Source organism: Cebidichthys violaceus, unplaced genomic scaffold (assembly GCF_023349555.1).
Source record: "Cebidichthys violaceus isolate CVI_PGR_0920_01 unplaced genomic scaffold, fCebVio1.0.p SCAF_3, whole genome shotgun sequence".
NCBI classification, from domain to species: Eukaryota; Metazoa; Chordata; class Actinopteri; order Perciformes; family Stichaeidae; genus Cebidichthys; species Cebidichthys violaceus.
The window spans coordinates 16,584,174-16,611,451 of record NW_027176483.1 but is presented as its reverse complement, the minus strand read 5'-3'; the positions used below and the strand labels follow the sequence as shown (position 1 = coordinate 16,611,451).

The window sequence follows — 27,278 nt, the reverse complement described above, 5'->3', positions numbered from 1 at the left end:
TGTAATAAGGTGGTTCAGGTTACACAACCTAAAGAATAGCTGCTCAGGCCTTGAACATCTACCCTGTAGGAGCCAAGATGCTGGTGCTGTAAGTTAGAGTTGAAAGGAATGATATTGGTTCTTTCCAGCTCCTTATTTGGTCAGGGGAAGATGACAATCTACATTAAATAACTGTCGTGGGAAACAAGTGTAAATTAACCAACCGGCCAATACCTTTAACAGCATACATTCTGACGCAGAGAGCAAAATTGTGATGACATTGGAGATTTTTTTTTCAAATCAGTTTCCTCAAAATAAATGCCTCAATACTTCACTGAGTTTTGGGAACATTCCGGGGAAATCTACTGAGCCTGATCACACACACAAACAGGGAGGACAGGAAGAGGAGGAGGAGCAGTCGAGGTGGGGGGGGGGGTCTCCACGGGGTAGCCCGGTTCTGGAGATCCTTACGGTTGCCATGGTAACCCGCCACAACCGTCAGCAGAGGCGGCGGGGTTACGTTACCTTCAGGGGAACAGCAGGGGCAGAAGGAGAGAGGTCTTCGTCGTGGCATCCCCACAAAGGACTCAACTTCCCACAAAACAGGGGGGGGGGGGGGCATGAGGGAGTGACGTAGACAGGCGCATGGGTGGGTGGGAGAGAAAGAGTGGTGGAAATAATGCAGGAGGGAGAGCAGAGGCATTACAGAGAGAAAAAGAGAGCGTAGATGGAGGGGGAAGCGGAAGGGTGAGGAGGGAGAAAGAAAATTGAGGAGAAAATCAAAAGGAGGGTAGGAGCACTGTGACAGAGAGAAGACAAATCACCTACAGAAAGGAGGTGGGAGAGATCAGCTGTGTGGTGTGAGGGATGAAAAAAAGGGGTAATAATAGGAAACGGAAACAAGAAAAGACAAAGGAAAAAAAGAATCCCCCCGTTTAATCTTTCATCGGTAGTTCTTTAGGTAATCTGCAACAGCTCCCTGTGTCGATTACAAAATGGGAATCGCCTACGCATACGGCCAGCCAGCGTTTATCACAGTACACAACAGGATTTAATCCCATTATTGAAGCCATTACTGATCAGCAGGAGATACGTCTCCTTCACCGACACGGAGAATTGCTTCCGCTTTGAAGATGTTTCAGCCGCTTCTTGTAAACACTACTTGAACATGTTCGGACCATTCGGCCCAATTAGTTGCTCGTGTGGTGACTTTTAAAGTGTAGCTACTATTGAAGTGCAAATAGTTATCTAATATGCACCCATATTTCTCATTTTCTCGCAAAGGTGTGATCAAAGATAGTGGCGTCCTACCTTAATAAACCCCCAAAATAAAGAAGATTTAGGGAAAATGTGAAGATAACTGGGGGAAGCAGATCTTTGATAGTCACACATCTTTGATAGTCACACATAAGAGGCAAACACAATGTTCTCAGGAGCAAGGAGCGTGAAATGCCAGATCATTACTGAAAGGGACCATCACAGAGAAAAAGTACAAATCTTTTGGGAAAACTGCAGTTTAGAAAATCTATTGTAGACAGATTGGAGTAAGTATAAGGATAAATCAGATTCAGAGTAAAAACATGTTGATCCCGGCTTTAGTTTTGTCGCCACCTGCAAGGCTAAAATACAACCAAGCTGATAAAGCAACTATGCACCTTACTGCAAAATTCAGTATTCAGTCAAATATCTACAATTCCCCAACCTGTGATAAAACAAGGTAAGTGAAACTGCTCTTTCATTTCTCTATTTGTGCCTCCTCGCTTCCTCTGTCCTCCATCCTCTTGCCTGTGACCCGGAAATCGATCGCAGCTCATCATCTCGAAGGATTTCTCAATTCCTAAAATGCATCTTCAGCAGATTGGAGCGAGGATGCACAGGTGTATCCTTTGAGGAAGTCTTTTCGGCACCTGTGACGTCTAAAAGAGGCGTTACAAAGCAATGGACAGCTGTGCCACACGTAGGATTGATGTCGCTTTAAAATGACGACATGGAAGCACGGATGTCGACTCCTTGCCTCCTTTCGCTCGCATCTCAAGTGGGAGGGACTAAGATGCCAGAAGAGGAGACAAGGACAGGGATCGAGGATGTACAAACTGAGCAATGAGAAGAGCCCAAAAGACGAATCTTCCTCCGTAACGCATTCAGAACACTACGAACACAGGGCTTCCAGTTGCAAAGACTCAAAGTGAGACACAAAGAAGTTGTTAGTAGTCACACATTCTTCAATGAATGAATCAAAAATTGGATTTGAGCTCAGAAACGTCAAGCCCCTGTTAGAACCCTGGTCAACCAGTTATGTTGGAAAACTCCTTTTGTGTACACTTGTTCACTCCACGCAATCTCCTGTCTAATTAGTGACGACAACCAGCAGGACATAACCAACAGGGAAGCACAGGCCTTGCTCAAATATTTGGAAATGCACCTTTATTCCACTCCTGCTGGGACACTCCACTGAAACAGAATAAATATTAAGCAAACAAAGCCGGCTGACTTTGCCGTACACACGTGGGGGAAAAAATGCATTGTACTCATATTTAAACAAGGCCACCGTCTACACAAGAAAACAACAGATACCACGAGACGTCTCTTGCAGACAGGGTGGACACGGTGTTATTGGCCCATAGCAGCTAAGGGTCAAGGGTTGCAACATTGCCTGTTAGCACACACCACACACACACACACACACACACACACACACACACACACACACACACACACACACACACACACACACACACACACACACACACACACACACACACACACAATTGGGAAGTTATGCAACTGAGCAGGTATGAGAAAGTCAAGGGAGCATTTGCTGGGACTACAGGGCAGAAGTTCAGCAGCTCTGAGGGGAAGATAGGAGCCATGCCAGCAGATTAAAATGTGAAAGGTCCTATTATAATACTAATACTTTTACAGAGAGTGTGTGTGTGTGTGTGTGTGTGTGTGTGTGTGTCTTTTGTACGTACACTATGATATTTTTGTTACAACAACAGAAAAGCTGTTGCATTTGTTGGGGAGTATTCTCAGCTGTGGAATAATACACATTTGATGCACTAGTATATGGCAGTACGATAGAGTGCTTGTGTTTCCCTTGTGCAAAATTGATGTGTTTTTTATTAGTTTTTTGACAACAACTGAGCTCTATGACACAGACGCATAGACTGTATCGGCTTGAATTTGCACATAATATACTAGCTAGTAAAATCAATATTCTATTTTTTTTATGGGGTTCACTGACAATAAGAAAATATAGAATATCAGCATCTTTAAGCTTTAAATCAGGATCCAGCCCTTTGAAACACAATTGCACTTGTCCCCAGCGCGTGCACAGTGTTTCTTTTGAATGCAACAGGAATCTATATTGCTGCTTGGATTTCTGACTCTGCAATATGTTGTTGTCTCTACTGCAGTTTGCATGATGAAGTCTGCGTGCTGAGGAGTCCCAAATAAAAGTTACTGATTCATTCATCATTTATGAGTTCATAGAGATCAAAGACAATCTTAAGAGGACAGCACGAGGCCAAGTGTCTGATCTCTGTTTGATGTAAAGAGAGTCTGAACTAGAAACTCAGTGCGGGTGGAGGAAATGGGGGGGGGGGGGATATTGCAATGAGGCTGAAAGCCTGCCAGTAGCTGAAAGCCTGCCAGTAGCTAATCAAGGTAGATATGAGGGGTACAAAGCTTAAGTAGTAAAAGGTGAAGGGGGGGGGGGTAGGAGGACAGATGGGTTAGCCATTAGGTTAGTTTGAAGCGACAGATTTGAAATACATACCGCCCAGATGCAAGTCCAGGATTTCACTGTAATTAGAATCTCCCCAATAGTCTACAATGACAGGGATATATTAGAGATAGGCGTTATTTCACACAGCCCCAAACTGAGCACACAAACACACGCACAAAATTCTCCAACAACAGCAAGTCATGCATGTTCTTGCAAATAGTTCTCTCACACACACACACACACACACACACACACACACACACACACACACACACACACACACACACACACACACACACACACACACACACACACACACACACACACACACTGCAGCAACACTCAGAACAAAGAGAGTCCATCAGTACTCACCACAGTGCAAAATGCAGTCAGGCTGAGCAATACTAATATATGGCATTTATTTAAAAAATGATAACAGGCTGCAACATAGATTTGCTGTGTTGCTGTTTATTGGCTCAGTCTGTTTAATATCACACAACGCCTCTTGTAATGTGTTGAGGAAATTATCAATTTTGTATTGCGTGCACTTAATTTGACAAAGTTGTAGTTAGAGCAAACAGCGAGAAAAGCTTTCATTTCTCCAGTTACGTATCATCCAATCCATGTGCACAAATGTTCCGATTGCAATAATTCAATTATTTAACACTTAATCGTTTCAGACTGAAAGAGCAGCTGAGTGTTAAGTGTGATCATTGAGTGCAACAGACAAAGTCATAAACAACTCTGGATTGCTGTTACTCACCACAGTAAAAAAATAAATAAGAAATGGAATAGATACGATCTCAGAGAAACATCTGTATCAAGTCAATCAGCCACAGCAAACGTTTGCAGAAAATATTGCGATAAACGAAGTTGTCAGCCTGAAAACCAATTAATATTTGGTTTCTCGCATTCTGATTGTATTTATGAAATGTAACGTGATCGGAGTCTTGATCAGAGTACAGAAACAGTCAGTCAAGGCAGTGAAGGAGACAAAACACATCCAGAATGAGCAAACACAAATCTATGTCGGGACACACATTCTCCTGATCGCATGCAGCTCGGACTGACAAGTTATGAACGAACAAAAGATCAACATGTTCAGAGATGGAGAAATGGTGCAGTGTGTCACCACAGATGGAGCCTACATAACAGTGTGACATGTCATTAATAAAAAGGAAACTACGGTAAATCTAATACCTGATCTTCTTTTGTGCTGTTTGGGTAATGTATAAGTACCTTTATACAATCCTTTAAGAGAGTAGAGTAGTAAACAAGTTAAAACATACTCAAACAATTGGCTGGAGACACAGCTGATGGGAAAAGTAAAGAGTTATTTGGTTGGTAGGAAAATTGGCCGAATTTAAAGAAATGTTCATCTGCGTGCATGCATTCGTAGATAACAGCGTATGTTACCATCATCATCATTAAGCCCTTCTCGCATACAAAACTAACATGACGTAAATGATGAGTTATTACTACTGATGTGCTATTCATGCTTCACACTCTTATAAAACTGTACCCAATAATGAACTGTACTGCCCTCTAACACATAACGCATTCTTCCCCCTCGGAAATATATCGTCTGTGATAGTCCCTTGTCCAGACCAATTTAGGCTTATTACTTCGGAGAAACAAATGTCTTTCTGCTCCACACAAACCTACGTGCTGGAATATCTGCTTCAGTGCGGCTGCGTGAATTGGAAATGCAGACTGTGATTTCAAACACAGCGTAAACGACCGCAGAGGGACAGCTTTTCTGAGTTAATGCACTTTCTTGGTTACATCATCCTAATCATCGATATTATTATTATTCCCTTTAGAGCTCTAGAAAAGGCTGAACTAAAGATAAAACGTGGTCTCACGGAGCCAGCGCTGACACAAATACCAGACTTAATTGCCATGCATGCAGTAAATCACTTGTAAAATGTTAATATAGAAATTGTTCTAAGCGTTATGGAACTTACTACACCCTTTGGTTCACTGAATGTGGGTAATTTGTCTAACTGCAGCAGCACTACCGGTACATCAACGCCACATGGGATGACGAGATTGACTTAAAAAAAATGAATGAAGGTTTAAGAGGAAAGTTAACTTTCAATTCAATTCATTTAAATGGTTTCAAATCATAACAGAGGTTTTTTTCCCCATATAGAGCAGGTGTAGACTGAACTGTTACCTGCTTCTCCTCTCAAAGCTTTCTCCACAGCTACGCCCCTCTCTTCCAGCTGCCTCTGCTTCTCCTCCACCTGCTCCAGCTGCCTCTGGATGATCTGAACGGACAAGAGAGTCACGGTATTAATGAAACACAGTCCATTACAAACAATCCCAGTTATCTCACATGGCTGCGCAGAATAACATCTACCACTAAGTCCTTATAACTTATTCGTGCCACACGTTTCTAAGGGAGGCTGCTGCGGAGGTTACCTTTACGGTCTACTAATGCAACAGTTTACCCTCATTAAAAATAAACCTATCAAGGCACAGCGGGAGCACTGTGATTAGCACTGCTAATGAAAGAATACAGGCACATGAGCCTGCTGTGACGGCCAAATATTTCGCGAATTTGATCAGAAACGATTGATATTTCATAGTTCTCCCCTCTTCGGCCCACACCACGCTCTCTCTTGTGATTGGCAGTAGATGATAGAGGGGGTGCAGCCTCTTAGGACGTCCGGGAGCGGCATGCAGAATATCTCCTAAGGGCTCTGTTAATGGAGGCCAAACCCACCTACTTTTAAACTATTAATGCTATGAGGAAAAAAGTTAAGGACATATTTACATTTTGTATGTAGCAGTAATTCTCTTTTTAAAATGTGCTGATAGGCGATGTCTTTGAGTGACCCATGTACAAATAGTTCAAACTAGTTCAAATATGACTTGATAAATGATTAAATGGTTCAATGTGGGTAAAGGTGATTTAAGGGGTAGAATGAGAGATGTACAAAATGAGCAGAAACGGCTTAATCCAAAGACTCGAACTTCCTCTGTCAGTGCTGAACTTTATCAGTGCCATGCAGCAAGAGGAGCTAAACAAGAAGCGTGGTTTGGGTTCTGCAAATAGCCACTAAAAGGAAGAGGCAGAATTTAGGCCAGCTAACCGCAGCTCCAGGAGCAGAGACTTTAGCTGTAGCTTAGTGCTGCGTCAGCGGACTGGAAGCCGGATGCAGAGTTTCAACATCAGTAAATTTCCTAACCAAAGTATGAATTTGGCCGCAATCCAGGACGGCGCTGGGAATAAGCACCAGCCACCAGGCCAATGCTGGTAAAATATGCAAGTGGCTGCTAGATTTTAAAATCCACCAGCCACAGAGGCAGTTGGACAAATAAGTTCATTTCCAATTTCGTACATAAAAAAACTAAATAAAGAAAACAACTGGACAACACTGAGTAGCAGTGAAAACAATACGTTTGTAGCCTATTTCCAGCATGCCACTAAAAATACATACATAAACTTAACCCACTTCTTTTATAAATAGTTTGACATGAATGAGATGAATAATGGTTTGGTGAAACGGTTTAAAAAGAGCTTTTCAGCACATAAACACCACAAGTGAACGAACACAAAAGAATGCATCAGACCTAATTTCAACATGACATCAGAAGACTGCAGCCGAGAGCCTGCAGCCACGCTAGCAGCTCTGTGAGTACTTAACCACAGTGATGCTAGGAGCTGAGCCTACATCAGCATGCTAACGCGCCAAATAAAAAGTACAGTGAAAGCTGATGGGGATGTCGAGTATCTCGCTGCGAACCAAATTATTAGACCAACTGAAAATGTTGACCTGATGATGGAGGGCAAAATGAAAAGTTAGACGATCACCAAACGTATTAGTCATCCAGAGGAGAACATAAATGTCAATCCGTTCAATAGTTCCTGAGACATTTAACGAACGAATGTCCACCTCACAGCGGTGACGGAGGAAAAGCCCCCAGAGGTCAGTTACCTGAGCTCTGTGCAGCCTCTTCAGTTCCTCCTGCTTGGCTTGCCGCCGTGCAGCTTTCTGGACCCTTCGTGTCAGCTTGGCATTCAGCTCTTCCTCCGTGTAGGTTTTCTGGTGCAATAACAAAACAAACGCAGGGTCAGAGAAGTCTCACTCACAAGCTACTAATATGTTGACTCCATGGGGCCCTGACCCTTCCGAAAAACTGAACAAGAGAGGAGGGGGGGGGGGAAACTCATTACATCTCGTAGGAGGCGAGGGTCAACATCGACTAGCACAATAAAATCTACTTTGGGATATTTCAAACTTCACTCCACAGAATCTATCTACACACTACACATTATCTACAGGCTTCTAGTCCTACAAATTGCAATTTCAAGGTAGGGAAACACAATAAAGAGCACAATGTGACTCATAAAATAGCAACTTCACTGCAGCTCTCATATTTATAATCCTTCACATTATGAAATCTTCCGAAATAATGGGCGATACAGTATGTGAATAAGCTATCAGCTCACTTGCGAGGACATAAAAAGCTGGCATGAATCAAGAGAAAAGAGAGAACAGCACTGGAGGAAAACGTCAACGTTATCCCTGTAACCAGACTGGAGTAAAAACAGTGGCGCAGTGACAGAGAGGCAGGTTAATATCACACCAGTCAGAGAGGAACAGCCCCTGATATCAAGAGATGCAGAGGCAGCATCATTGTGACCAGGAAAGTGAGGCGCTGTTGGAAAAGTCCATGTTTTAACAGAGCGGATGTCCAGCAGTGAGTGAGCGGACGCTGCGGTCCGACTGCCACATGCACACAGAGAGGACGGTTAGTTTTTAGGCCAGATGCACATGAGGTGTTATGACAGTAAACTGGCACATGCGCTGAGGGGTTGGGGGGGGGGGGGGGGGGGGGGGTTATCAATGGGAACGTATGTAATACTACCTTTGTGGCGTACGATCTCTTGAACGCCAGTGCGTGAGGAACATAAACAGACTTGGGGAAGACAAAACAAAAAGGGAGGAAACGATGATGATTAAATGGGTTAATGATTATGTTAAATTGGTCAAAATTAAAAAAAATTATAATTTAGCTGGTACACTCAAAACAGGCAATGTTAATATCCCACACCAACACAAAAAAATGACAAGGTGCAGCAACATTTTATACATCTATGTTAATCAGAAATGAGTCGAACAAAACATCAATTACAAAACATATTGTAAGAAGATTCTAACACCAAGGATTGTACCATAAAGCAGATAGACAGGTCTGTTATTTTCAGTCTACAATAACCTCTACGGCAATATATACAATACACTCACTGATCTAGAGAACTATACACAACCACAACAGTCACTAGAGACTAGTCTACTGGATCCCTGTGGACTCGTATTAAATTGCGCACGGCCTGGCAGGCATGAAGCAGCTTTAACCTATTACTGGAGCTGTATAAGGTCCAAATTCAAATCACCATAATTGAAAACATAACAAAATGTCAATTCTTCATATGGGTAGTAAAAATGAAGAAAAACAAAGTGGGAGCGTGTTTGAGTTTTTAAAAAACGTGTTTACAATGGTTAATGAATTCATGCCTCGGGCCCTGAACTCGACTGTACCTATCTAAACCACCACACACACACACACACACACACACACACACACACACACACACACACACACACACACACACACACACACACACACACACACACACACACACACACACACACACACACACACACACACACAGCAGCACTGGAGACAATCATTTTGAATTTCAGTCATAACATAATAAATGCAAATGGCTTCAAATAAAGGAACTCATATGATAGAAATGTGGGTATTCTGTGCAGAAGTTCTGCATCGTCCTAATATTCCATCTGCATATTTAATGAATCCAGTCTTTTGAATAATTCCCTCATTTAGTAATTTTGTTATTGGCTGTCGTGATGACGTTAACGTGTCGTTTTGTGGTACTGTGTTTTATATCATGATTTGTTCTGAGATTACCTGGGGCCAGAATGTAAACACTCTATTTTAACACTACTTAAAGAAAAAAAGGATGTATAAAGTATTGAAGATTAATTTGAGGTCGGTTTTAAAGCCAGAAGCAAGCTTTGTGTACATTATAAAATATAATTTATATATTTGCCTCCTTACAAAATTATGTTTAGATGAAATTCAAACTCATTTAACCCCTTTCTGCACAATACCTCCTCATTGTCTTTCTCCTTTTCTCGATCAACCTCTTTTTCCCGCTCTCTTTTATTATGACTCTCTTTCAACCTCTTTCTTTCCTTTAACTCCCTCCTTCTCTCCTTCTCCAGTTTCTCCTCCTTAATCGCATCCTTCTGTAGGTCTGATACAAGGTCAAAGATGTCCACGTGTTGCTGGCAGGGGAGGAAATCATTTCAAGAAAAATGGTTTTCAAAGGAAGTTAAACAGCGAGGATAGATGTCACATCTATTGCATCCTTTCCTAAGCCACAAATGCCATTTCATTCACTGAGGTCTGGAAATCTAAAACAACAAGAACCAAAACGATTGAAAAATGTTGAGAATCTTCGAGTGGTGGTGGTGAGTCACGTCCTCATTTAGACGACCGCTCCCTGGAGTTTGCTGCCTGGCTCTGAGCAGCTGCTCTCCACTGATTGTCAGCAGATGTCTCGCAGACTAAAATGTCTTGGCATTTTAGTCTGCGAGGCTATACGCGTCTCAATACCTCATGGTGAAGATGCGACATATTTTACTGCGTCTATTATTACTCACATCTGCCTTTGACTTCTGGGAGGACCTCTCCAGAACATCATCACAGGACAGGTCCGACTCCTCAGAGAAGCTCAAGTTTCTGCGTGATTTCAAGTCTGTAACAAGCAAACACAGTTTTGTTTTTGTTTTCTAGAAATACTACGAACAAGTATCGCATTCACAAACTGCTCTGGATCGCCTTTCTTACCTGAAGATCTCCCAAGAGGTGACGTTTTCTTCTTCCCAGAGTCCTGAGTGGTGGAGCTGGAGGATGGCGTGCTCGGACAAGATTTATCGTCCTTCTTCTTTTTGTCCTTCTTGTACCCCGAGAAGACAGCCTTCCACAGTGACTTGTGTTTGGGCGGGGTCTCGTCTGTGCCGGAGGGCTTGCTGCTGTCATTCTTGGCTTTTTTCTCCTTCTTATTCTTGCGCGGCGAGAAGAGGGAACTTCGTTTCTTGCTCTTACTCGCGGAGGAGCCGTCCGACGAAGCCACCGAGCTGTCCAGACTCTTGTTGCTGCTGAAGAAGCGCTCGGGTAAAGTCTCTGCCTTCTTCGACTCCAGAGCTTTCACGGCTGACGTCTTTGGAGATCCGGCGGACTTTTTACTTTTTCCGGCAACATCTGGGGTTACGCTCCAGGCCACTTTAGGTGAGGCACCCTTGTCTATTTCAGACTCTTTCATTTTATTTAGCTGCTTGGCCATGGCGTCTTTCAAAGCCTGGCTCTTAACGGACTTTTCTCTGGCCTTCATCCTCTCCTCTGCGATCTCCTTGGCCTCTGGGGAGAATTGAGTTGCCCTCTGGTTCTTAAGGGCTTGGTTGACAGGGATATTGGGTTTACCGTTTTCCATTGCTAGAGCCAGATGCAGTGGAGGTCTGTCCCTGCTGGGCTTGCTGGTGGGTGGCGTATAGTACCTGTTCATGCTCGTTTCTGGTGTCCGCTCGTCGTAGGACTCCTCCACGTCATCAGCAAACGGAATCTCCTCCACCGTCTCCACGAACGACTTCCTCACCTCCTGCGGCCGTGGCTTCTTCTTCTCCCTCATGACGACCACTGGAGTCGTTTCTGGATCTGCCTGAGGCGATTGGACCTTCCTGGGCGCGGGTTTTGGTGCAGACACGGGGCTCAGTTGGGTCCTCGGTGCGGGAACAGGACTCTTGGTTTTTGCCGGCTCTTTGGCACGCTCGGATGGAGGTCTTTCTGTTCCGTTGGTCCAGCACACCTGATGTCTCTGCTGCCTGAACACGGCTGGAGACTGATTAGCAGGCACAGGTGGCGGCGGGCTGGAGGGCGGGGTGAGCATGACGGAGTCAGACGTGTTGTAGCCGTCACTGTTTGCTGTCTGGCTCGTGGCCATGCTCCCATTCAGCCCCAAACCAGAGCTGCTGCTGAGGTCCCTCCTATCAGAGCCATTACTCTTGGGCTCCGCAGGAGCAATGGGGGTGATGACCTGACCTTCAAGAGTGATGTTGAGTCTGCGGATGACAGCTCGGCCAGTGAAGGCAGGCTTCTGCTCCTCTGGCACATCTGGAGACTGAGTCGTGATGGGGGTGAAGTCCTGCGCTGGAGCAATAACAACACTCTTCTCCAAGATTTTACTACTGCGGTCCAAAGGAGTCAGACCGAGGCTCTTCCTGATCTCGGCACTCTTCAACCAAAACTCCTCAATGATATCCGTCTTTTTAGATGGAGTTTCCTCTGTCGAGGAATCTATGGACTTCGAGGGTTCAGGCGTGCCCCTGTCTGTTTTGGTCATGGGCGTCGAAGTGACGACGCCGGGGATGGGCTGAGTTCTGACGGGAGAGTCAGAGGTGAGGGGCGACGAGGGTTCCTGGCAGGGCAAAGGCTGAGCACAGATTGGGGAGAGGGGGTTTCCCGTGAGAGGGCAAATAGAGCGGTGAGGGTAGACGGGAGATTTAGGTGTGCAAGTCTCTGGTAGGGGGGTGGGCTGAGAGCAGATCGGGGAGCCAGCGGGTGACTTGTCCGTGGGTCTGACGGGCGATCTGACAGGTGACTCGACGGCTGGAGAGTTGATGGGGGATTTGGTGAGTGAACTTAGGGGAGATGAGGCAGGGACGTTGACAGGGGAAGCAGCAGTAAGAGTAGGAGAAGGGACAGAGGAAGGATCCTGGGCTGGAGCAGGTGAAGGGCACAGTGGGCTCTTGGCGGCTGGAGAAGGAGTTGAGCCCTCAGTCTTCCTCTCCTCGGGTATGAACGGCTCTGGGAAAAAGCGTGTGCCAGGAGACTTCACCGGCGTTATCTGGAAAATAAACAAGAAGATCAGGATTTAATCATAACCAACATCACATATCTTTCACTTGAGAGGTGTGGAATTGTCTCACCTGTGATTCAGGCTCTGGAGATGGTTTGAGTGAGGAAAGAACAAACTCTTCTTTCTGCATGGGGCTGACGCTGGATGGCTCTGAATGGAAACAAAAATAGTACATTTTTTTTTATTCATGTAAAAATATTTCTGGGGGATCAATTTAGATGAATTATTAGGGACACATACCGATACTGGAGGCCATTTTCAGACTTTCTGATTTCCTGTCTTCCTCCTGGAGCACTTCAGTGCGCTCCGACGGGTGCAAACGAGCCTCAGCTTCTGCATCTGAAGGGATGTCATCTAGAATTCAGACACAACATTATGAAATATTGAATTGTTACACAGCACTATATTGTTAATCATTCACATTCTTTTATCATAATAGAGTTCTTTGTGAACCAAACATGTTGTGATTGAATTGATACATTATTATTTGAATGACCGCTCACCCTCATCCATCTCTGTGCCGGGCTCAACATCTGGACTGTCTGCTTCTGCTTCCAAATCGTCATCCTCACAGGGCTCTGACATGACAATGAAATGGCAAGAGTCATCTGGGTGACACATTCTCTACAGACAATAACAAAGCAGGAACCTTTTTCAACTTCTTAACCATCACTGAACTCTTTTTGGAAAATTCACCCCCTTTAGGCAAAATGTTAAAAGAAGAGCACCAGAGTTCAAAGACTGCTTAATAATAAAAAAAAATCTATCAAAACCAGTTTTGAAGAGTGGAGCGCAGTAATAGGAAAAAATTAAAGGTTGAAAAAGGATGAAAAGGCTTCAAAACCAAAATCCATAGGGTTTTTCTGAAGACAGCTTTTGGGGAAAGTTCTCTGGCAAGAAAATCAAACATTAGTTTTGCGTACAAATGAAATCCTACAAATGAGTCAATAAATATGAACAAAGGTTTTGGCTCAGAGCAGCATTAGTAATAGATACATGCAGCTATCCATTGTTAAATGAGCAAATGGATGACATTCAAACCAAGCAAAAGCAAAACCAAAATGTTAATGACATCGGTTAAGTGACGAGCAATAATCCCTCGTTCAAACAAAATTTGATGGAAGAGACTTTGTTTCTAACAAAAGCTAAAACCAATCTATTCAGTTTTTGAATAATATTTCAGCATCCATCACAGTAGACACTTTGTCCATGTGGGTGCACAGGCAAATCCTGAACGAACATCTAAGTCTAGTGGGTTTGAGCACAAGGATTGTTACAAAGCTTTTGACCTAGAATATAAGTGTTTCCTATGAATCCAAATGTGTGTGTAGGACTCTCATTACAGTCAGACAAGTGATTAAAAAGTCGATAAAATACCTCAACAGCCTCAATATCTGAACTTTGTGCGAGTAAAAGTGCCATTTATGGGTTAGTCCAAAAAAAAATAGCAACAGTAATACTTCACACATCAGCGCAAGAAACACATTGGTGTTAAGTGTTTTCAAGCATTGATGGCTCCTCTGTCTCTGGAGTACATTTCATTATAGTGTACTATGTGAGTGAAGAGAAAATATTTTGGAAGTTGGGGTAGGATAAGCGGTTGGGTAGTGAAATGAGTCCCAAAGAGCGCAGAACTCTCGAGTGCGACAGCCTTGCAGCATGCAAGATTGTGAGTTTACTGGCATCCGAGCGTGTTTTCTGCATGCTCCTGGAAAAGGCCAGACAGATAGAGAGCGAGTCTAAGGCGGGATGTCACGATCCCTTATGAGTCTGTGCTACCTCCAGACATGGACTCCAACCAGACTCTCACTGCCTCGCGTCGGGCGGATGTGTGGGCAGGGGCTACGTTCAAACCAGATGATACAGAACAACGAGGGATAGATGGCAGGGAAATAACAGTAAAGTAATTAGACACATGGGGAAAGAACACAGCAGAACACAAAAGAACAAAGCGGAACAAAATCAAAAGGAACTGACAAGGGGGTTATGCGGTGCACTGGGATGTGGTTAAACATTTCGTTCACCGCAGCGACTCTGAACGACAAATGAAAAGATTGAACACAAAATAAGACATTCCAAAAAAAAAAAAAAAATGACAAAAATGTACAAAATCAGAGATGATTATAAACAACAGGTGAGTTAGTTGTGGGAGGTGGCTCCTCCTGTCGCAGACACAGACGTACGAAACAGAACAGCAGCAGCCACACTGGTGAAATGAGACACCCTGAACCTTAACCTTGTAAGGCCTAAAGCCTTGGACTCGCCCAGCAAAACCTTCCCAGGTGTTCCGCTCCTCTGGGTGGGTTACCTGTGGAGGAGGGCTGCGTGAGCGCAGAGGGTTGGGAGAGTTGGGAGGCTGAGGCCAGCTGGCCCTCCTTGTCTTTCTCAGAGTCCATGTGGGTTCTCACCAAACCTGGAATGGCCTGGGGATCCACCGGCTGCAGGACTTGTTGGATCTGTAGGTTCCTGGCTAAATGAGGGTGTCAGCATTCGGTGGAGTGTTGTGTTTATGGTGTTGTGGGGAAGTTGTGTTTGATCCAAGAAATCAGAGACAGATAAAGAGAGAGAGCCAGATAAAGAGAGATGAAGGCAGGTGTGCCGAAAAGGTAGGAGTAGATGAGAGAGAGAGAGAGAGAGAGAGAGAGAGAGAGAGAGAGAGAGAGAGAGAGAGAGAGAGAGAGAGAGAGAGAGAGAGGAGGGTCAGGACAAAAATGAAGGAGAAAAGGCAGAGAGGCAGTTAGAAAACAGTGGCACTAAAATAAATCATCAGAGAGGCCAAGTAGAGGGAGGCTGCATGCACTAGACTGCAAAAAAATACAAAATAAAACCATAAACTTCAAAGGTATAAGGTTAAAGAAATAAATAAAATCCACATGTTGAAAACAACAATTCTGCCACTCAATGCCAAAACATAGCTGCAGCGCCTACGGGGGAAACACAAGAATCTCTCAGATTAGTGTATTGAAGCCATATACAAAAACTGAGGTATTAAACGGGTCAATGGCAGGTTAAAATGGCTCACAGCAAAGAGACCCACCTTTGAACACAACATCTTTTGTTAAAAACACAACTGCAAACAACAAACCAAAAAACAAAGACAACAAAAAAAAAGTAAAAGCCACACACTTATTGAAGAAATCCTTTAAAAATGAAACCCACAGCAGCCAGGATTATATCTCACGCTCATAGACACTGCAAACGCATCCACAGGCCGTTTTGCTGCTACCTTTAAATGTACCAACATCGTCTTCGTCTGTGAGGTGCTTCTCCAGCCAAAGGCCTGACTGGAGCTCTCTATCCCACGGGCAGTAGTCCCCCTCTGCCAGCAGGGGGAGACAGAGGCCCGACAAAACAAAACAAAAGACAGATACATACATTCATGCGGGCACACAAACACAGAGGACATGTGGGGGGGTAATGAAGAGGAGGGGATGGGGAAGGAGGAAGGCAGAACGGATGAGGAGAATGTTTGAGATTGACACTTCACATGAAACAGATTTGGAATAAAAGCAAGTGGAGTTTTGAACAGGGTATTAACATAACACCAAAGGAAACAAACTACATTTCCAATCTCTACAGAGACCGTCTTGAACTCTAAAGAGAGAAAAACTAATTTACCATCGCTCGACTCCTCATCCTCTTCCTCCTCATCGTACTCTTCATCGTCTTCGTCTACTTCCCCGTCTCGGCTGACCGCATCGGCCAGAGCCTCCCCCTCGTCCTCCCCCTCGTCGCCTCTCAGCTTGGCGTGGAGCTCCACCGCCTCCCTCCAGGGAACACCGCCGAGGTCCGAAGGGCTGAGAGGCTGCTGTTCCACCTCCTCCAGATCCAGATCCTCCTGCTCGTCCTCCTCCTCCATGTCTGACTCTGAGCTACTGTTGGAAAACAGAGGAGGAGTCCCAGTAAAGTGTTAGAACAAGTGGGAGGCAAAAACAGACAAGAGAAGCAGGGTCAGTGACGGGCTTCAGCTTATGGTACAATACACGTGTGGTATTTAGCTCTCAGGCTCACCTTTGTGTTATTCCATAGGTTCACCTGCAAACCTTTCAGGCGCTTAAGCCAAAGAGTACACTAGGGCCACAACTAACAATTATTTCACTGTTGATTTTTATTTGAATCATTTATTGAACTCTTAATCAGTAAAATGTCAGAAAAAAGCTTTTTTTTTCTATTTCTATATGTTCTTTTACTTAATGTTTCACTGTGTGATGAAGCGTGATCGACTGAAAAGTAGCTTTCGAATATAAACAGTGTGAAGGAGCTGATTTCTTTATTTAGAAAAAAAACCTCTGGTTCCAGCTATAAGTGAATATATTTGGGTTTTGGCCTGTTGGTCAGACACAAGAAGACATTTTAAGACTTTATTTTAGAATTTATTTTGGGCATTTTTCTTTTTTACTTACATGCCATATACCTAATGATTAATAGATTAATGAATAACATGATCACTAGATTGAAAATGTTTCTGTTTGTTAGTGTGTCTGCTGGATGGAGACTCATGTCTCTGAATGTTAGTTTGTCACTAAACTCAACACCTCATTTAAAGAAACACACACAGGAATAATGAGGATTATTTTTGTGACTTTGACCAACTAGAAACAACCCATCAAAGGATCAGCTGCAACATTCAATATCAGAATTAGAAAATTAGAAAACTCAAAACTCAGCATTCAACGACAGTGCCATTTAAAAAGTGCACATCTCAGTTGTTTTGATGCTCTTACCTGGAGCCCAGGTCGGCGTCTGTGGCCTTGTCCAGCACACTGCTGAGGTTGTGCTCTGCCAGCGTCTCCTCAGGCACCTCCTCAAGCTCCTCCTCCTTCTGCAGGGACAGACGGTAGTTCTCCAACTCGATGCGCTCTGGAGTTCCCCGCAGACGTTTAGCTAGGCTGGGCTCCTGCAGGCCGTTAAGCACCGGTACTGAGGTTGTCCAGGGTGGAGGTGAAACGGTGACATCGGGGTGGGGCGGCAGGTTGGAGGTAAGAGGAGCAGAGGGAAGAGAGCAGAAAAAAAAGGCAACTGAGAATCGTGTAGAGAACAGTAGAGAGAGGAGAACATCTCTGCAGAGCAGGAGCCATGCAGGGCTGACTGAAAGGCTAGTTGAAGCTATTTATCAGTCTGTGTAAATAAACTGGACCAAAACAGATCCACTGGGGCACTTTTTGTGAAAACGCCCGTGATTATGTGAACATAACAGTAGCGTTAAATCCATCACACATCCAACAATGTAAGTAGTGCATTTCCCCCTTTACCCCCACTAAACCAAAGCAACTTTCTACTTCAAGAACAAACTGACAAGGACACACCAATTGAAGATCTATAACTGAATTTATTGCATTAGATTATACTCCTACAGAAAATATTATCAACAAACACACATAAGTTTAACATTCTAAAATTATTGTGTCATACTACAGTTGTGAGTACCAGATTGGTGCCTTGCCTTTTTCCCATCCTGAGAAGCAAATCTTAAAACTGCATTTTTATTGGCCTAAATTTGTCTTTTGAATTTACTTGGATGTCGGTTAATATGAATGAAATGGATCAAAATAAGTATTTTTCACATGATACTAAACTTTTCGTCCCTCCATTTACTTAAATTGCTATCGAATTTGGACAAAATGTCAATAAATAAATCCCACTTGAAAAAGGGCCGGTGTGTGTGATGTTTGACCCGGTAGTTATTCTGTGTCGACACGGAATGTGGTCAAACAGCTGCAATGGTTTTCTATTTATTTCCCTCTAAATAAGGCAGCATGCCGGAAAACGCAAAACAGCTGTGAAGAGAAGTCCCCAAAATAATTTCACTTTCATGGGTCACCTTTCCACTAAAACCGAACCAAGCAACCCACGACTTTACAAATGCTTTATGCACCTTTTGGGACTTTCCAATATCTACATATGTACCTTAAATATTTAAAATAATGAATATTATTAACCCTATTAAAGGAATTACTAAACATTACATTAGGAGTACTGGAAATAAGTGTAGTCTAGAGGGATAAACTTCATCCAAACAATATGACATGATTTTACCTTCTGGTTATCGCAACACTATTTTTCCATCACGCCTATCATTAATAATGAAAGTAATTCTTCAAATGTATTATCTAAAATGAATGTCGCATATCTTTATAGTATCATTAAACGATATAAATGTATAATACTACACTTGCCACACAATGCAGCAGGCCTACACGTAACCTACTTACATTCATACGGTTCTTTTTCTGTTAATCTTACCAGCCGGTTCAGTTCAGCTCTTTCTAGTTTTGCTGTATTATAGTGAATAATATGCAATCCAATTAACGTCGCAAAGATGCACTATATTAAGCAAACTCAAGAAGGTCTTAGGGGTGAGAGGCCGAGGGATGCAGGAGGACAGAGGAGTGAAAATCACAAGAGAACCAATCACAGGCACTAATTCAAGCACTAGTCGAGCTCTCAGTTTTAAGCTGCTCTGATAGGAGGGGGAAAGGTAAAGCTCACAAAAGCACTGATACAGGCACTTCATCACAGTAGGGTGAGTTTTAGTAAAAGGGATACTGGAGGTGCAAAACAGCTTACAGAGAAAGAAACACATCACAAAGCAGGCTCTAAAAGAAACATCACACAGGAGGAGGTAGAGCTAAAAGAAAGCGGTCACAAGCCACCAGAGGTTACAGTCACAACAGAACGAAGCTTGGCTCTTCATTAAAACACCAGCAGGCGAAAACGTGTTCATGTAATTAACTTAGATTATAAGAATGTATTGCTACTTGTAAGTTTTAACTGATATTTTGAGTAGAAACAGCTGGCACATTACCGCCAGATGTGATAGTAAAATCAGCACGGGAAGAGAGTTACAAATAGCGAATATTGCTGCCTGGAGAGCTGACCAGAAGGAATTCTGACCAACTCTTTTTTTAATTACCAAGCCAAGAAAAATAAATAAATGTAAGATTCAATTCTAAAATCAAGCTGCCAGAGGGCTGCTTAACAGCCTCAACCAATCCCAAGTCATAAAATGTCGGCGACAGAAAAGAATGATGCATCTTCACGAGGTAAAATCAACCACTGAGACGAGGAATCACAAGATTTACATGAAAAAGGCCTCAGGCTCAGTGAGTCAATACAGTCAGCTAAATCTATACAATCCCATTAGTTGGCAAAGGAAGGAAGGAAGGAAGGAAAGAAAGGAGGGACAAGAGAGTCATGCTAGAGGAGGTTGAGCAGGACGTTGATGGAGAAACAGCAGAAGAGGTAGATGCAGTAGGTACACAGAAAGGGAGAGTCTAGGGGGTTGTGTGCCACCTGGTGGCAGGTCCAGGAGAGCGTGCGGCGGAGGGTACGCAGCCGGACTCCCGCGCCCTTGACCAGGCGGTAGGGCGCAGCCACCACAGCAAGAGAGGAAAGTCGGGTACCTGAGGGCTGGAGCTCGGCCGAGGGCGCTGCAGCAGCCATCGCCCTCCCGGGAGCGTCCACGGTCGCCGTAGGAGTTTGGGGCGCCTGGTTCTCCTGCAAAGACAGACGACGTCAAACACAGCAAAGTCGCCCTACTCAGTCGCTACTCCGCCGTTAGCTCTTGTGCACCTATGCCTCAGCAGTGTGTTTCGAAGATAAACAAAACAATTTATTTCTTCATTATTGTGCCAGTGAATTGCGATTTCCACGGGGATTTGAACTAGTAAACAGAAACGGGTACCTTAGCAGTGATTGGAGTCGGGGAGGGAGCCGGCCTCTTTCTCTGAGCATAGCCAGACAGACGGTAGCAGTAGTGGGGCTTGCAGTAAAATTTCCCTGTTGGATAAAGGAGACACGTAGCACATAAGCAAATAAACTCAATACAAAAATAAATGTATGCAATGCACATTCTGCAAATTTCACCCCGCGGAGTCCATAGGCTTCGTCTCTTCTGCAGGAGTACACTGTGTGTGTGTCATTTTTGAAGAAAAAGATCTTCCCTTCTGTCTCAGCTCAGACCGTCAGTGGGTTTAAGTCCCACGGCTGACTCTGAAAAACAGCTTCTCTGTCTCAATAAACAATCTGCTGCCTGTCCTTGAGCGAGAGAAAAAAAATGAGACTGGACTTGACTCTGAGGTCAATGCAATGTAACGTAAGCTTATGTCTAGAAAGTTGAGATCTACATGTTAAAAGCCAGAGGGTGTTGAAATGTCGTAGCATCTTTTAAACTATCTTGGCGGCATATGTGTTTGTACAAAAAGGAGACAGGCCCGGTGAAGCAGTCTACGTGTTGCATTCAGCTCATTTATCTCAGTGTCTCCGGTAAATAGCCATGGGTGGAGTGGGAGATTGTGTCCATCTGCCATAGTCTCTTTTTCTGATTGAACCACTGGAGAGCGCCAGAGTCTCACATGTTTAAATTGTACAGATAGTGGCTTAAAAAAAAAAAGAAATCAACTGAGCATGAATCTGTTTTTTCCTCAGATTGTTTTGTTTTTATTCAGCTGTTGTGAAAAGTTTGGTTATTGGAAACTTTAGGACAAACGAACAATCACAAAGATAAGAGAAAAACTTGTTATCTTGACAGCAGTCTTACCGTCCTCCACATCGAAGGCGTAGGAGGACAGTCGTAGCGTGGTGCCACAGTATTCACACTTGAAGCAGCTGCGATGGAAGAACTTCCCCTCTGCACTCAGCCTCTCCATCACGTACACGCGCTTTCGGCAGAAGAAGCACACATCGCTGCCACCGATGTTGACGGGGAAGTCTTTTCTGAGTGAGCCCTGCGGACGGATAACGCATTGATCAGTTTTTAGGGAGAGGAGAGGCTTAAATACATCAAAGATTTAACGGACATCACACACCAGGCCACTGCTGGGTATTGAGCTACTTTATAACCCAAGACAAGACCACAACAGAGCAAGTCAATGGTTATTTGTCAGTAGGAATGGGGATCTCCTATCATTATGAAAATGATCTACAAACACAACAGTATCCCAAACTGAAGTTACTTGTGGAGCAAACACACACTACGGCTACAGGGAGAAGGATTAATGTTGAACTGTGACAGAAAACTAACACTTCAATGTATCAACAACATATCAGTGTCTGAAACAACACGCCGATCGACACTCGTGAGCTACAGCCACATGCCTTCTACCACTGGGGGCAGCATGCTTACCATATCCGTCTTTTCACGTAAAGGCTTAGGGTCTCCCTGAGATTGAAGCTGATTGGCTATCTGCTCAGCCAATGAGCTAACTCCGCCTGTGTACCTCCTTATATAGCGCTATCAACAGCATTAAAGGGAGGAAAAAGAAATACAGGTGGACAAACATTAGAAAATGATGGCGGGAAAAAAAGAAAGATAATGTGAGAGACGGTAGAAGTGGGAAGAGGAGAGCTTAAACACAGAAGGCGTTCACAAACAACAGTGTCTGACAGGACATTTAGACATGACAAAGCAATGTTTTCATGCTTGATTGATCAAGCGTTTAGATGTGCCGACAGCCCCGCCCAACCACAAAACCAAACATAGCTCCAATAGCTGAGACTCACTGAGTATTTACTTGCCAACACAGAGCATTATTGGATTTGGGACATCATTTAAAAAAAAAAAAAAAAAAAAAAAGAGATCATTACCGCATTTAAAAAAACGATGGCGCTGCGAAGTGGACCTGTGCTTCTGTAACATCTATGAAGACCACTGTGCGTACACACTCGAGTATAGCAGTCTTGCGTTTGTCATTCACATACGCGCGCGCGCGCGCGCGCGCGCGCGCGCGCACGCACGCACGCACACACACACACACACACACACACACACACACACACACACACACACACACACACACACACACACACACACACACACACACACACACACACACACACACACACACACACACACACACACACACACACACACACACACTCTGCACTGCACTGTTGCTTTATCAATCGAGCAATAAATATGAACAAAAGAAAATGTTGGAAGGGACCATTCAACTGGTTTGTTATTACCCGTCATTAGTTTAAATCCTGAATTAATCTATTCCAGAATTCAGATATAAAAACTCCAAAAAGCTATGCAACCCCAAGAATTGAGGTCAGTTTGAGGCAATCGTAAGCCATGGAAACTATTACTGTGGCTGAGATTGGAGGACGCTTTGCAGTCCCACTGCATGCAAAGTTGTTTCCCTGCCACAATTGGAACTGTGCTCGTCAACATGGGAATTATTCTGAATTATTATTATTGCAGCCAAACTGCTCTCCCAAATCCAAAAACAACTACTAGAGACTCCCTTGGCAAAATAGCTGTGGGAATTATAATTAAGTTCAAACGCATGCCAGCGGAGAATATTTTTGACATCTGTCCAGATAGTCACAGTCACGAGAACAGATTTCTCCCCCACATACAAATCACAACAACAACAACAACAACAACAACAGAAAACAATTACCAGGTTGCAAATGAGTTTCTTGATATTTCACAACAGGCAGACAGCTTTTAAAGCAAGTCTCAAGTGAGCTTAAATCATGTTACGCAACACGTGTAATTAAGTGAGATGATGCAGCTTCATGAAAGACCAAGGGCAGTGTGTTAGCGTCACCACACCACATTCCTTCCAGACGACAAACGACTACCTGTCTCAAGGTGTCGGAGGTGGAGTGGGGAGAACCAGGGGGGGACTGGGCTCGGGCCAGGCGCCATTGTTCCATAATGAAACGTGAGGGTTTTTTCTTAGGCTCCACAAAGAACGAGGGAGAGAAGAGAGTAGTTTCAAAATAGTAATTTTTGACAATTAAGAAACCTAATATGAACCGTTTCACACCATTTAACTAAGAAACCTAACATGAACTGTTTCACACCACTTTCTGAAATCAAACTGTCAAACTAAATTGTGTTTGGAGAGCAGCCTTCTGGTCAGCTTCATCACCTCAGGGGGCTCTATGCTGACATGCTAGCATACATTGCAGAGTTTAGCTATTTCTAATTAATGTAACCTCGATGAACTTTAATTTTTTTAGTTTTTAGTACTATTACTTTCTGGGCATCTTTGCCAATGGCAAATAAAAATCACTTGAACTTGATTTAAACATCAAAATGTGTGTATTTCTGCTGTTAGCTGTTAAGTCATTCCCTCTCGTGTTCTGTGCTAATGCGTTAGCATAAATTGCTGAGTAAGAAAATGTTTTTACAAACTGCCCTTTCATACAGTTTACATATGAATTGTCATATTAACGCCACAGTTGTTAACAGTTCATATCCAGGAACTACATAAACAGAGAAACCATTTAGTTTAACTGCTATTATGAATCATCATTTACATGCTGCCCTTTTACGATCACTAGTTCAGCCTAATAATGAGTATTGACTACAGAAGCAGTCTACTGGGATACATGGATGGTTTTGGTGTCTACTCTTGAAAAGTTAAAGTTGACCAACAGGGCAAGTCTCCCAAAAACAATGTGCTCCTTTATCAAGATGTATGAATATTAGACTATCAATCAGATGTCTGTGTTAATGAGGGAAACTTCACCTGTGGTCCGGCTGGCTTGCCCTCAAACTGAGAGGCAAGTAGCTCAGCCCTCTCCTGAATACTAAGCACATATAAGGGCATTTCATCGTCACAGTGCAGAGGCCTTGCTGGCTCCTGCAGAGAAATAGATAATTCAATCACAAAAGGGATGTACAAAGCTTTAAAATGGAATTCTTCTTTCCCCTGTTAGTCATTTCCAAAAACAATCTCCTTTTCAAAAAAGCTTGCTGTAATAACCACAGATGGTTTGGAAGCCATTGTTTTCATAGTTCCAGTTGTCAACCTTTAATTCAAGCAGTAATTTAAGCCTGTGTGGGTAAACGAATGAAAGCAATGCAACGCACTAAGTGAGGCTATCTAGCAGAAATAACAAGCAGAACAACAGAGTACACTTGAGTTAAACACGGACTGAGCAAGCTTGAGAGAGCCTTAAAGTTAAGGCGTTGGTCTCAAAAGTAAAAACGTCCATAAGAGGTTACTTAGAGTGATGTGTTAGAGCATGGGTCCACGGCACCAAAACCTAACCTTTCTGGAAGAGTCAGGAGAGGATAGTGGTGACCCAGGACTCTCAGTCAGGTCCCGGGACAAGTGCCACTGCTCTAAAAAGAAACGGGACGGCTTTTTCTTAGGCTCCAGGGGAGAAAAGGGAATAGTTGAAAGAGGGAATTAGACTTAGGAGGATGTGCATACGTACACCAATTGCATGTCCTTTACAAACAGTGCAGGTTAAGAGATGTAACCAATACAAAGTCAGAATATTGGAATCCATGTTTTCATAAAATGTCCATGCATGGTGTTCACCTTTGGTGGCTTGTCAGGTTTGCCCTTAAACCTGGAGATTAGGCGGTCGGCCCTCTCCTGTATACCAGGTATGTGAATGGGTCTCGGCTCTGTCGGGTGCGGCGGCTTCCACTCCTGCCAAGGAAGCTCTATTGAGACTTGATGATGATTTGGGTGTAGCTAAAGGGCTCATGCTTTTAACAGCACCTTCTCTACATGAATGAAAGCCTGATTTGTTCCATTAAGCAGTCCGTTTACAGCTACTAAACCATTATCTCATTAAAAAAAAGCCAACCACAAACAACAGCAGTGAACACGTATCCATGCAATCACTCGTTTTACTCTACCCCGTATTTCAGAGGCATCTCGTAGTATTCAAGCTCCTCTTCCTCCGGACTTTTACGCAAACGCTTGAAGGCAGAAATGAGCAGACATACTTACTGTATTACTCTTGGTTTGCATCGAGCATAAACAGATTGTTACAAAAGGAGCTGTTGTGTTAGAGAACAGCTTGTTACACAAACATCTCTTGACAGTGCCTGGCAATAAGTAGAAAATAACCCGAGATCCCCCCCCAGAGTCTTACATTTCTTCACAAGCTGTCACATCCAAACAGCATGAAAACAGGCAGCTACTCTTGATAATGACACACTCCACTCACAGGGTCCAGGGAAGTAAACAAGACTGTAACCTCTATAGGTAGTTCATTTGGAGAAACGCAGCACTTTTTTGTTTTTATTCTTGCCACATACTGCAGAGGCCAAATCTGAGGTACAGCAGACATCATTAGAGGATGCTTTCTCAGAACAGAAAAAGAGAGTGGGGGTTAAAGGGGCCACTAGATGGGTTTGCCATGGATTTGTGGCAGAGATAGACACACACACACACACACACACACACACACACACACATACGGAGACGGACAGATACAGCAGACCGCGTGTCACCTCTGAGTGAAGAGAGAGCGAAGAAGTGGAGGAGGAAGAAGGGAGCAGAATGGTTTTCTTTGGGCAGCTCCGAGAGGCCGAGCTGGACAGTTGCTCTGCACCACTTCTGGCCTTGAGAGATGAGGGACAGGAACAGCAGATTCAGCAGAAGGTGATGAGAATGATGATGAAAATGATATTGCTAAGAGTAAATAGGCGTCATACTCCTAGTTCGCAGCCTGATAATGACTATCAATGCTTTGAAAACCTTGCAAAACAAAAGGTAAAAGTTATAGCGTCAAGATATTTACATCAGCACACATTTTGTTGTCCATTCGGTTAATAGGGTTAGTGTGGGGTACCACTCCACTTGCTTAGGTTCACTTACACTACAAGCAGCCTGACACACACGTTTCCATACTCATGACCTTTAAAAACGGACCACCCACAAAGTGTATATGGCAAAAATAAAACGGTTTATAAACACAGTCCAATGATCAAAAGGGGAAATAATTCACTGGTTCTGTAATTAACCTTGATATGTATTTTAAGTTTTCTTATATTGGTACCAAAACATGAATTAAAGCACAGAAAAGGGGAGCAAGAAAACCATAAAAGCAAGGCCTTCAGGAAAAGCACTTTCAAAGTTTTACATTTAAAACATATAAAAAATGACTACATGACTATAAGAGTGACTTTAAAAAAACCTATATCCTAAACAGTTTGTGTAGAGAAGTGTTTGGGATTATCAAGATTATTTCCAGTCTTTACAATAGACTGAGTTAATTCACTTTGCAGCTAGAGACTGACTGTGCAGTTTGAGGACACTTGAGAACAGCAGTGAATTAAATCCCTTTAAAGAGGGGAGTTTGCCGTTTAAATCCATCTCTGTGAGGGGAATGCTTAATCTAGTGACAAGACAAAAAAAAGGACGACTTTCTAAGCATCAGCAGGGGAAAACCGCTGCTGGCACTTCACTGTGCTGACTCCGATTATTTGCATGAGAGAACAGTAAAGCAGGATGGCAACCATCTGGCTACTGCTGGTCTTCTACTCGTAATAATCAGTAAGCAACATTTAGACACACCGAAGAGTCGGGTTGGTGGTGAACATAATAGCAAGCTTAATTGTATCTATTTCCAAAGTTGCTGACAAGGCAACAAGAAGAAAGGTTGAAGGTGTACATCATGGAAGCAGACTACCCATTCTGTTACTCTTCACTTTATCTGGGCTCGTATTTTGCACAGATTGACAGGTGGCTGTAGGCCAAGCAAAGGATCGATGCACCAGCAAAATGTAGGGATGAAGACAACTCCAGGGACATGGATGTAAACAATGCAGAATTCAAATCAAAAAGAAATCACAATAAGTTACCATTGCCAATGTTTTATGTGATAGAAAATGTATTCACCAGTGTTGTT

General features: G+C 43.5%; 1 protein-coding gene across 1 annotated transcript in view; it reads right to left on the bottom strand.

Annotated features, from left to right (window-relative positions):
• The window catches only part of mical3a (microtubule associated monooxygenase, calponin and LIM domain containing 3a), a 60,430-nt gene that overhangs the window by 5,214 nt on the left and 27,938 nt on the right, over positions 1 to 27,278 (bottom strand). Inside the window, exons 20-44 of the mRNA XM_068722792.1 lie at positions 25,879 to 25,989; positions 25,279 to 25,341; positions 24,953 to 25,066; positions 24,677 to 24,781; positions 24,152 to 24,265; positions 23,256 to 23,357; positions 21,790 to 21,897; positions 21,205 to 21,391; positions 20,350 to 20,444; positions 20,074 to 20,162; positions 17,390 to 17,590; positions 16,284 to 16,540; positions 15,892 to 15,984; positions 14,974 to 15,135; positions 14,445 to 14,507; positions 13,169 to 13,243; positions 12,906 to 13,019; positions 12,736 to 12,815; positions 10,601 to 12,653; positions 10,414 to 10,508; positions 8,588 to 8,638; positions 7,654 to 7,761; positions 5,886 to 5,979; positions 4,907 to 4,957; positions 3,758 to 3,808 (exon numbers count right to left, since the gene is read on the bottom strand). Coding sequence (XP_068578893.1) covers positions 3,758 to 3,808; positions 4,907 to 4,957; positions 5,886 to 5,979; positions 7,654 to 7,761; positions 8,588 to 8,638; positions 10,414 to 10,508; positions 10,601 to 12,653; positions 12,736 to 12,815; positions 12,906 to 13,019; positions 13,169 to 13,243; positions 14,445 to 14,507; positions 14,974 to 15,135; positions 15,892 to 15,984; positions 16,284 to 16,540; positions 17,390 to 17,590; positions 20,074 to 20,162; positions 20,350 to 20,444; positions 21,205 to 21,391; positions 21,790 to 21,897; positions 23,256 to 23,357; positions 24,152 to 24,265; positions 24,677 to 24,781; positions 24,953 to 25,066; positions 25,279 to 25,341; positions 25,879 to 25,989 — 4,636 coding nt within the window. The remainder of the gene's footprint in view (positions 1 to 3,757; positions 3,809 to 4,906; positions 4,958 to 5,885; positions 5,980 to 7,653; positions 7,762 to 8,587; positions 8,639 to 10,413; positions 10,509 to 10,600; positions 12,654 to 12,735; positions 12,816 to 12,905; positions 13,020 to 13,168; positions 13,244 to 14,444; positions 14,508 to 14,973; positions 15,136 to 15,891; positions 15,985 to 16,283; positions 16,541 to 17,389; positions 17,591 to 20,073; positions 20,163 to 20,349; positions 20,445 to 21,204; positions 21,392 to 21,789; positions 21,898 to 23,255; positions 23,358 to 24,151; positions 24,266 to 24,676; positions 24,782 to 24,952; positions 25,067 to 25,278; positions 25,342 to 25,878; positions 25,990 to 27,278) is intronic.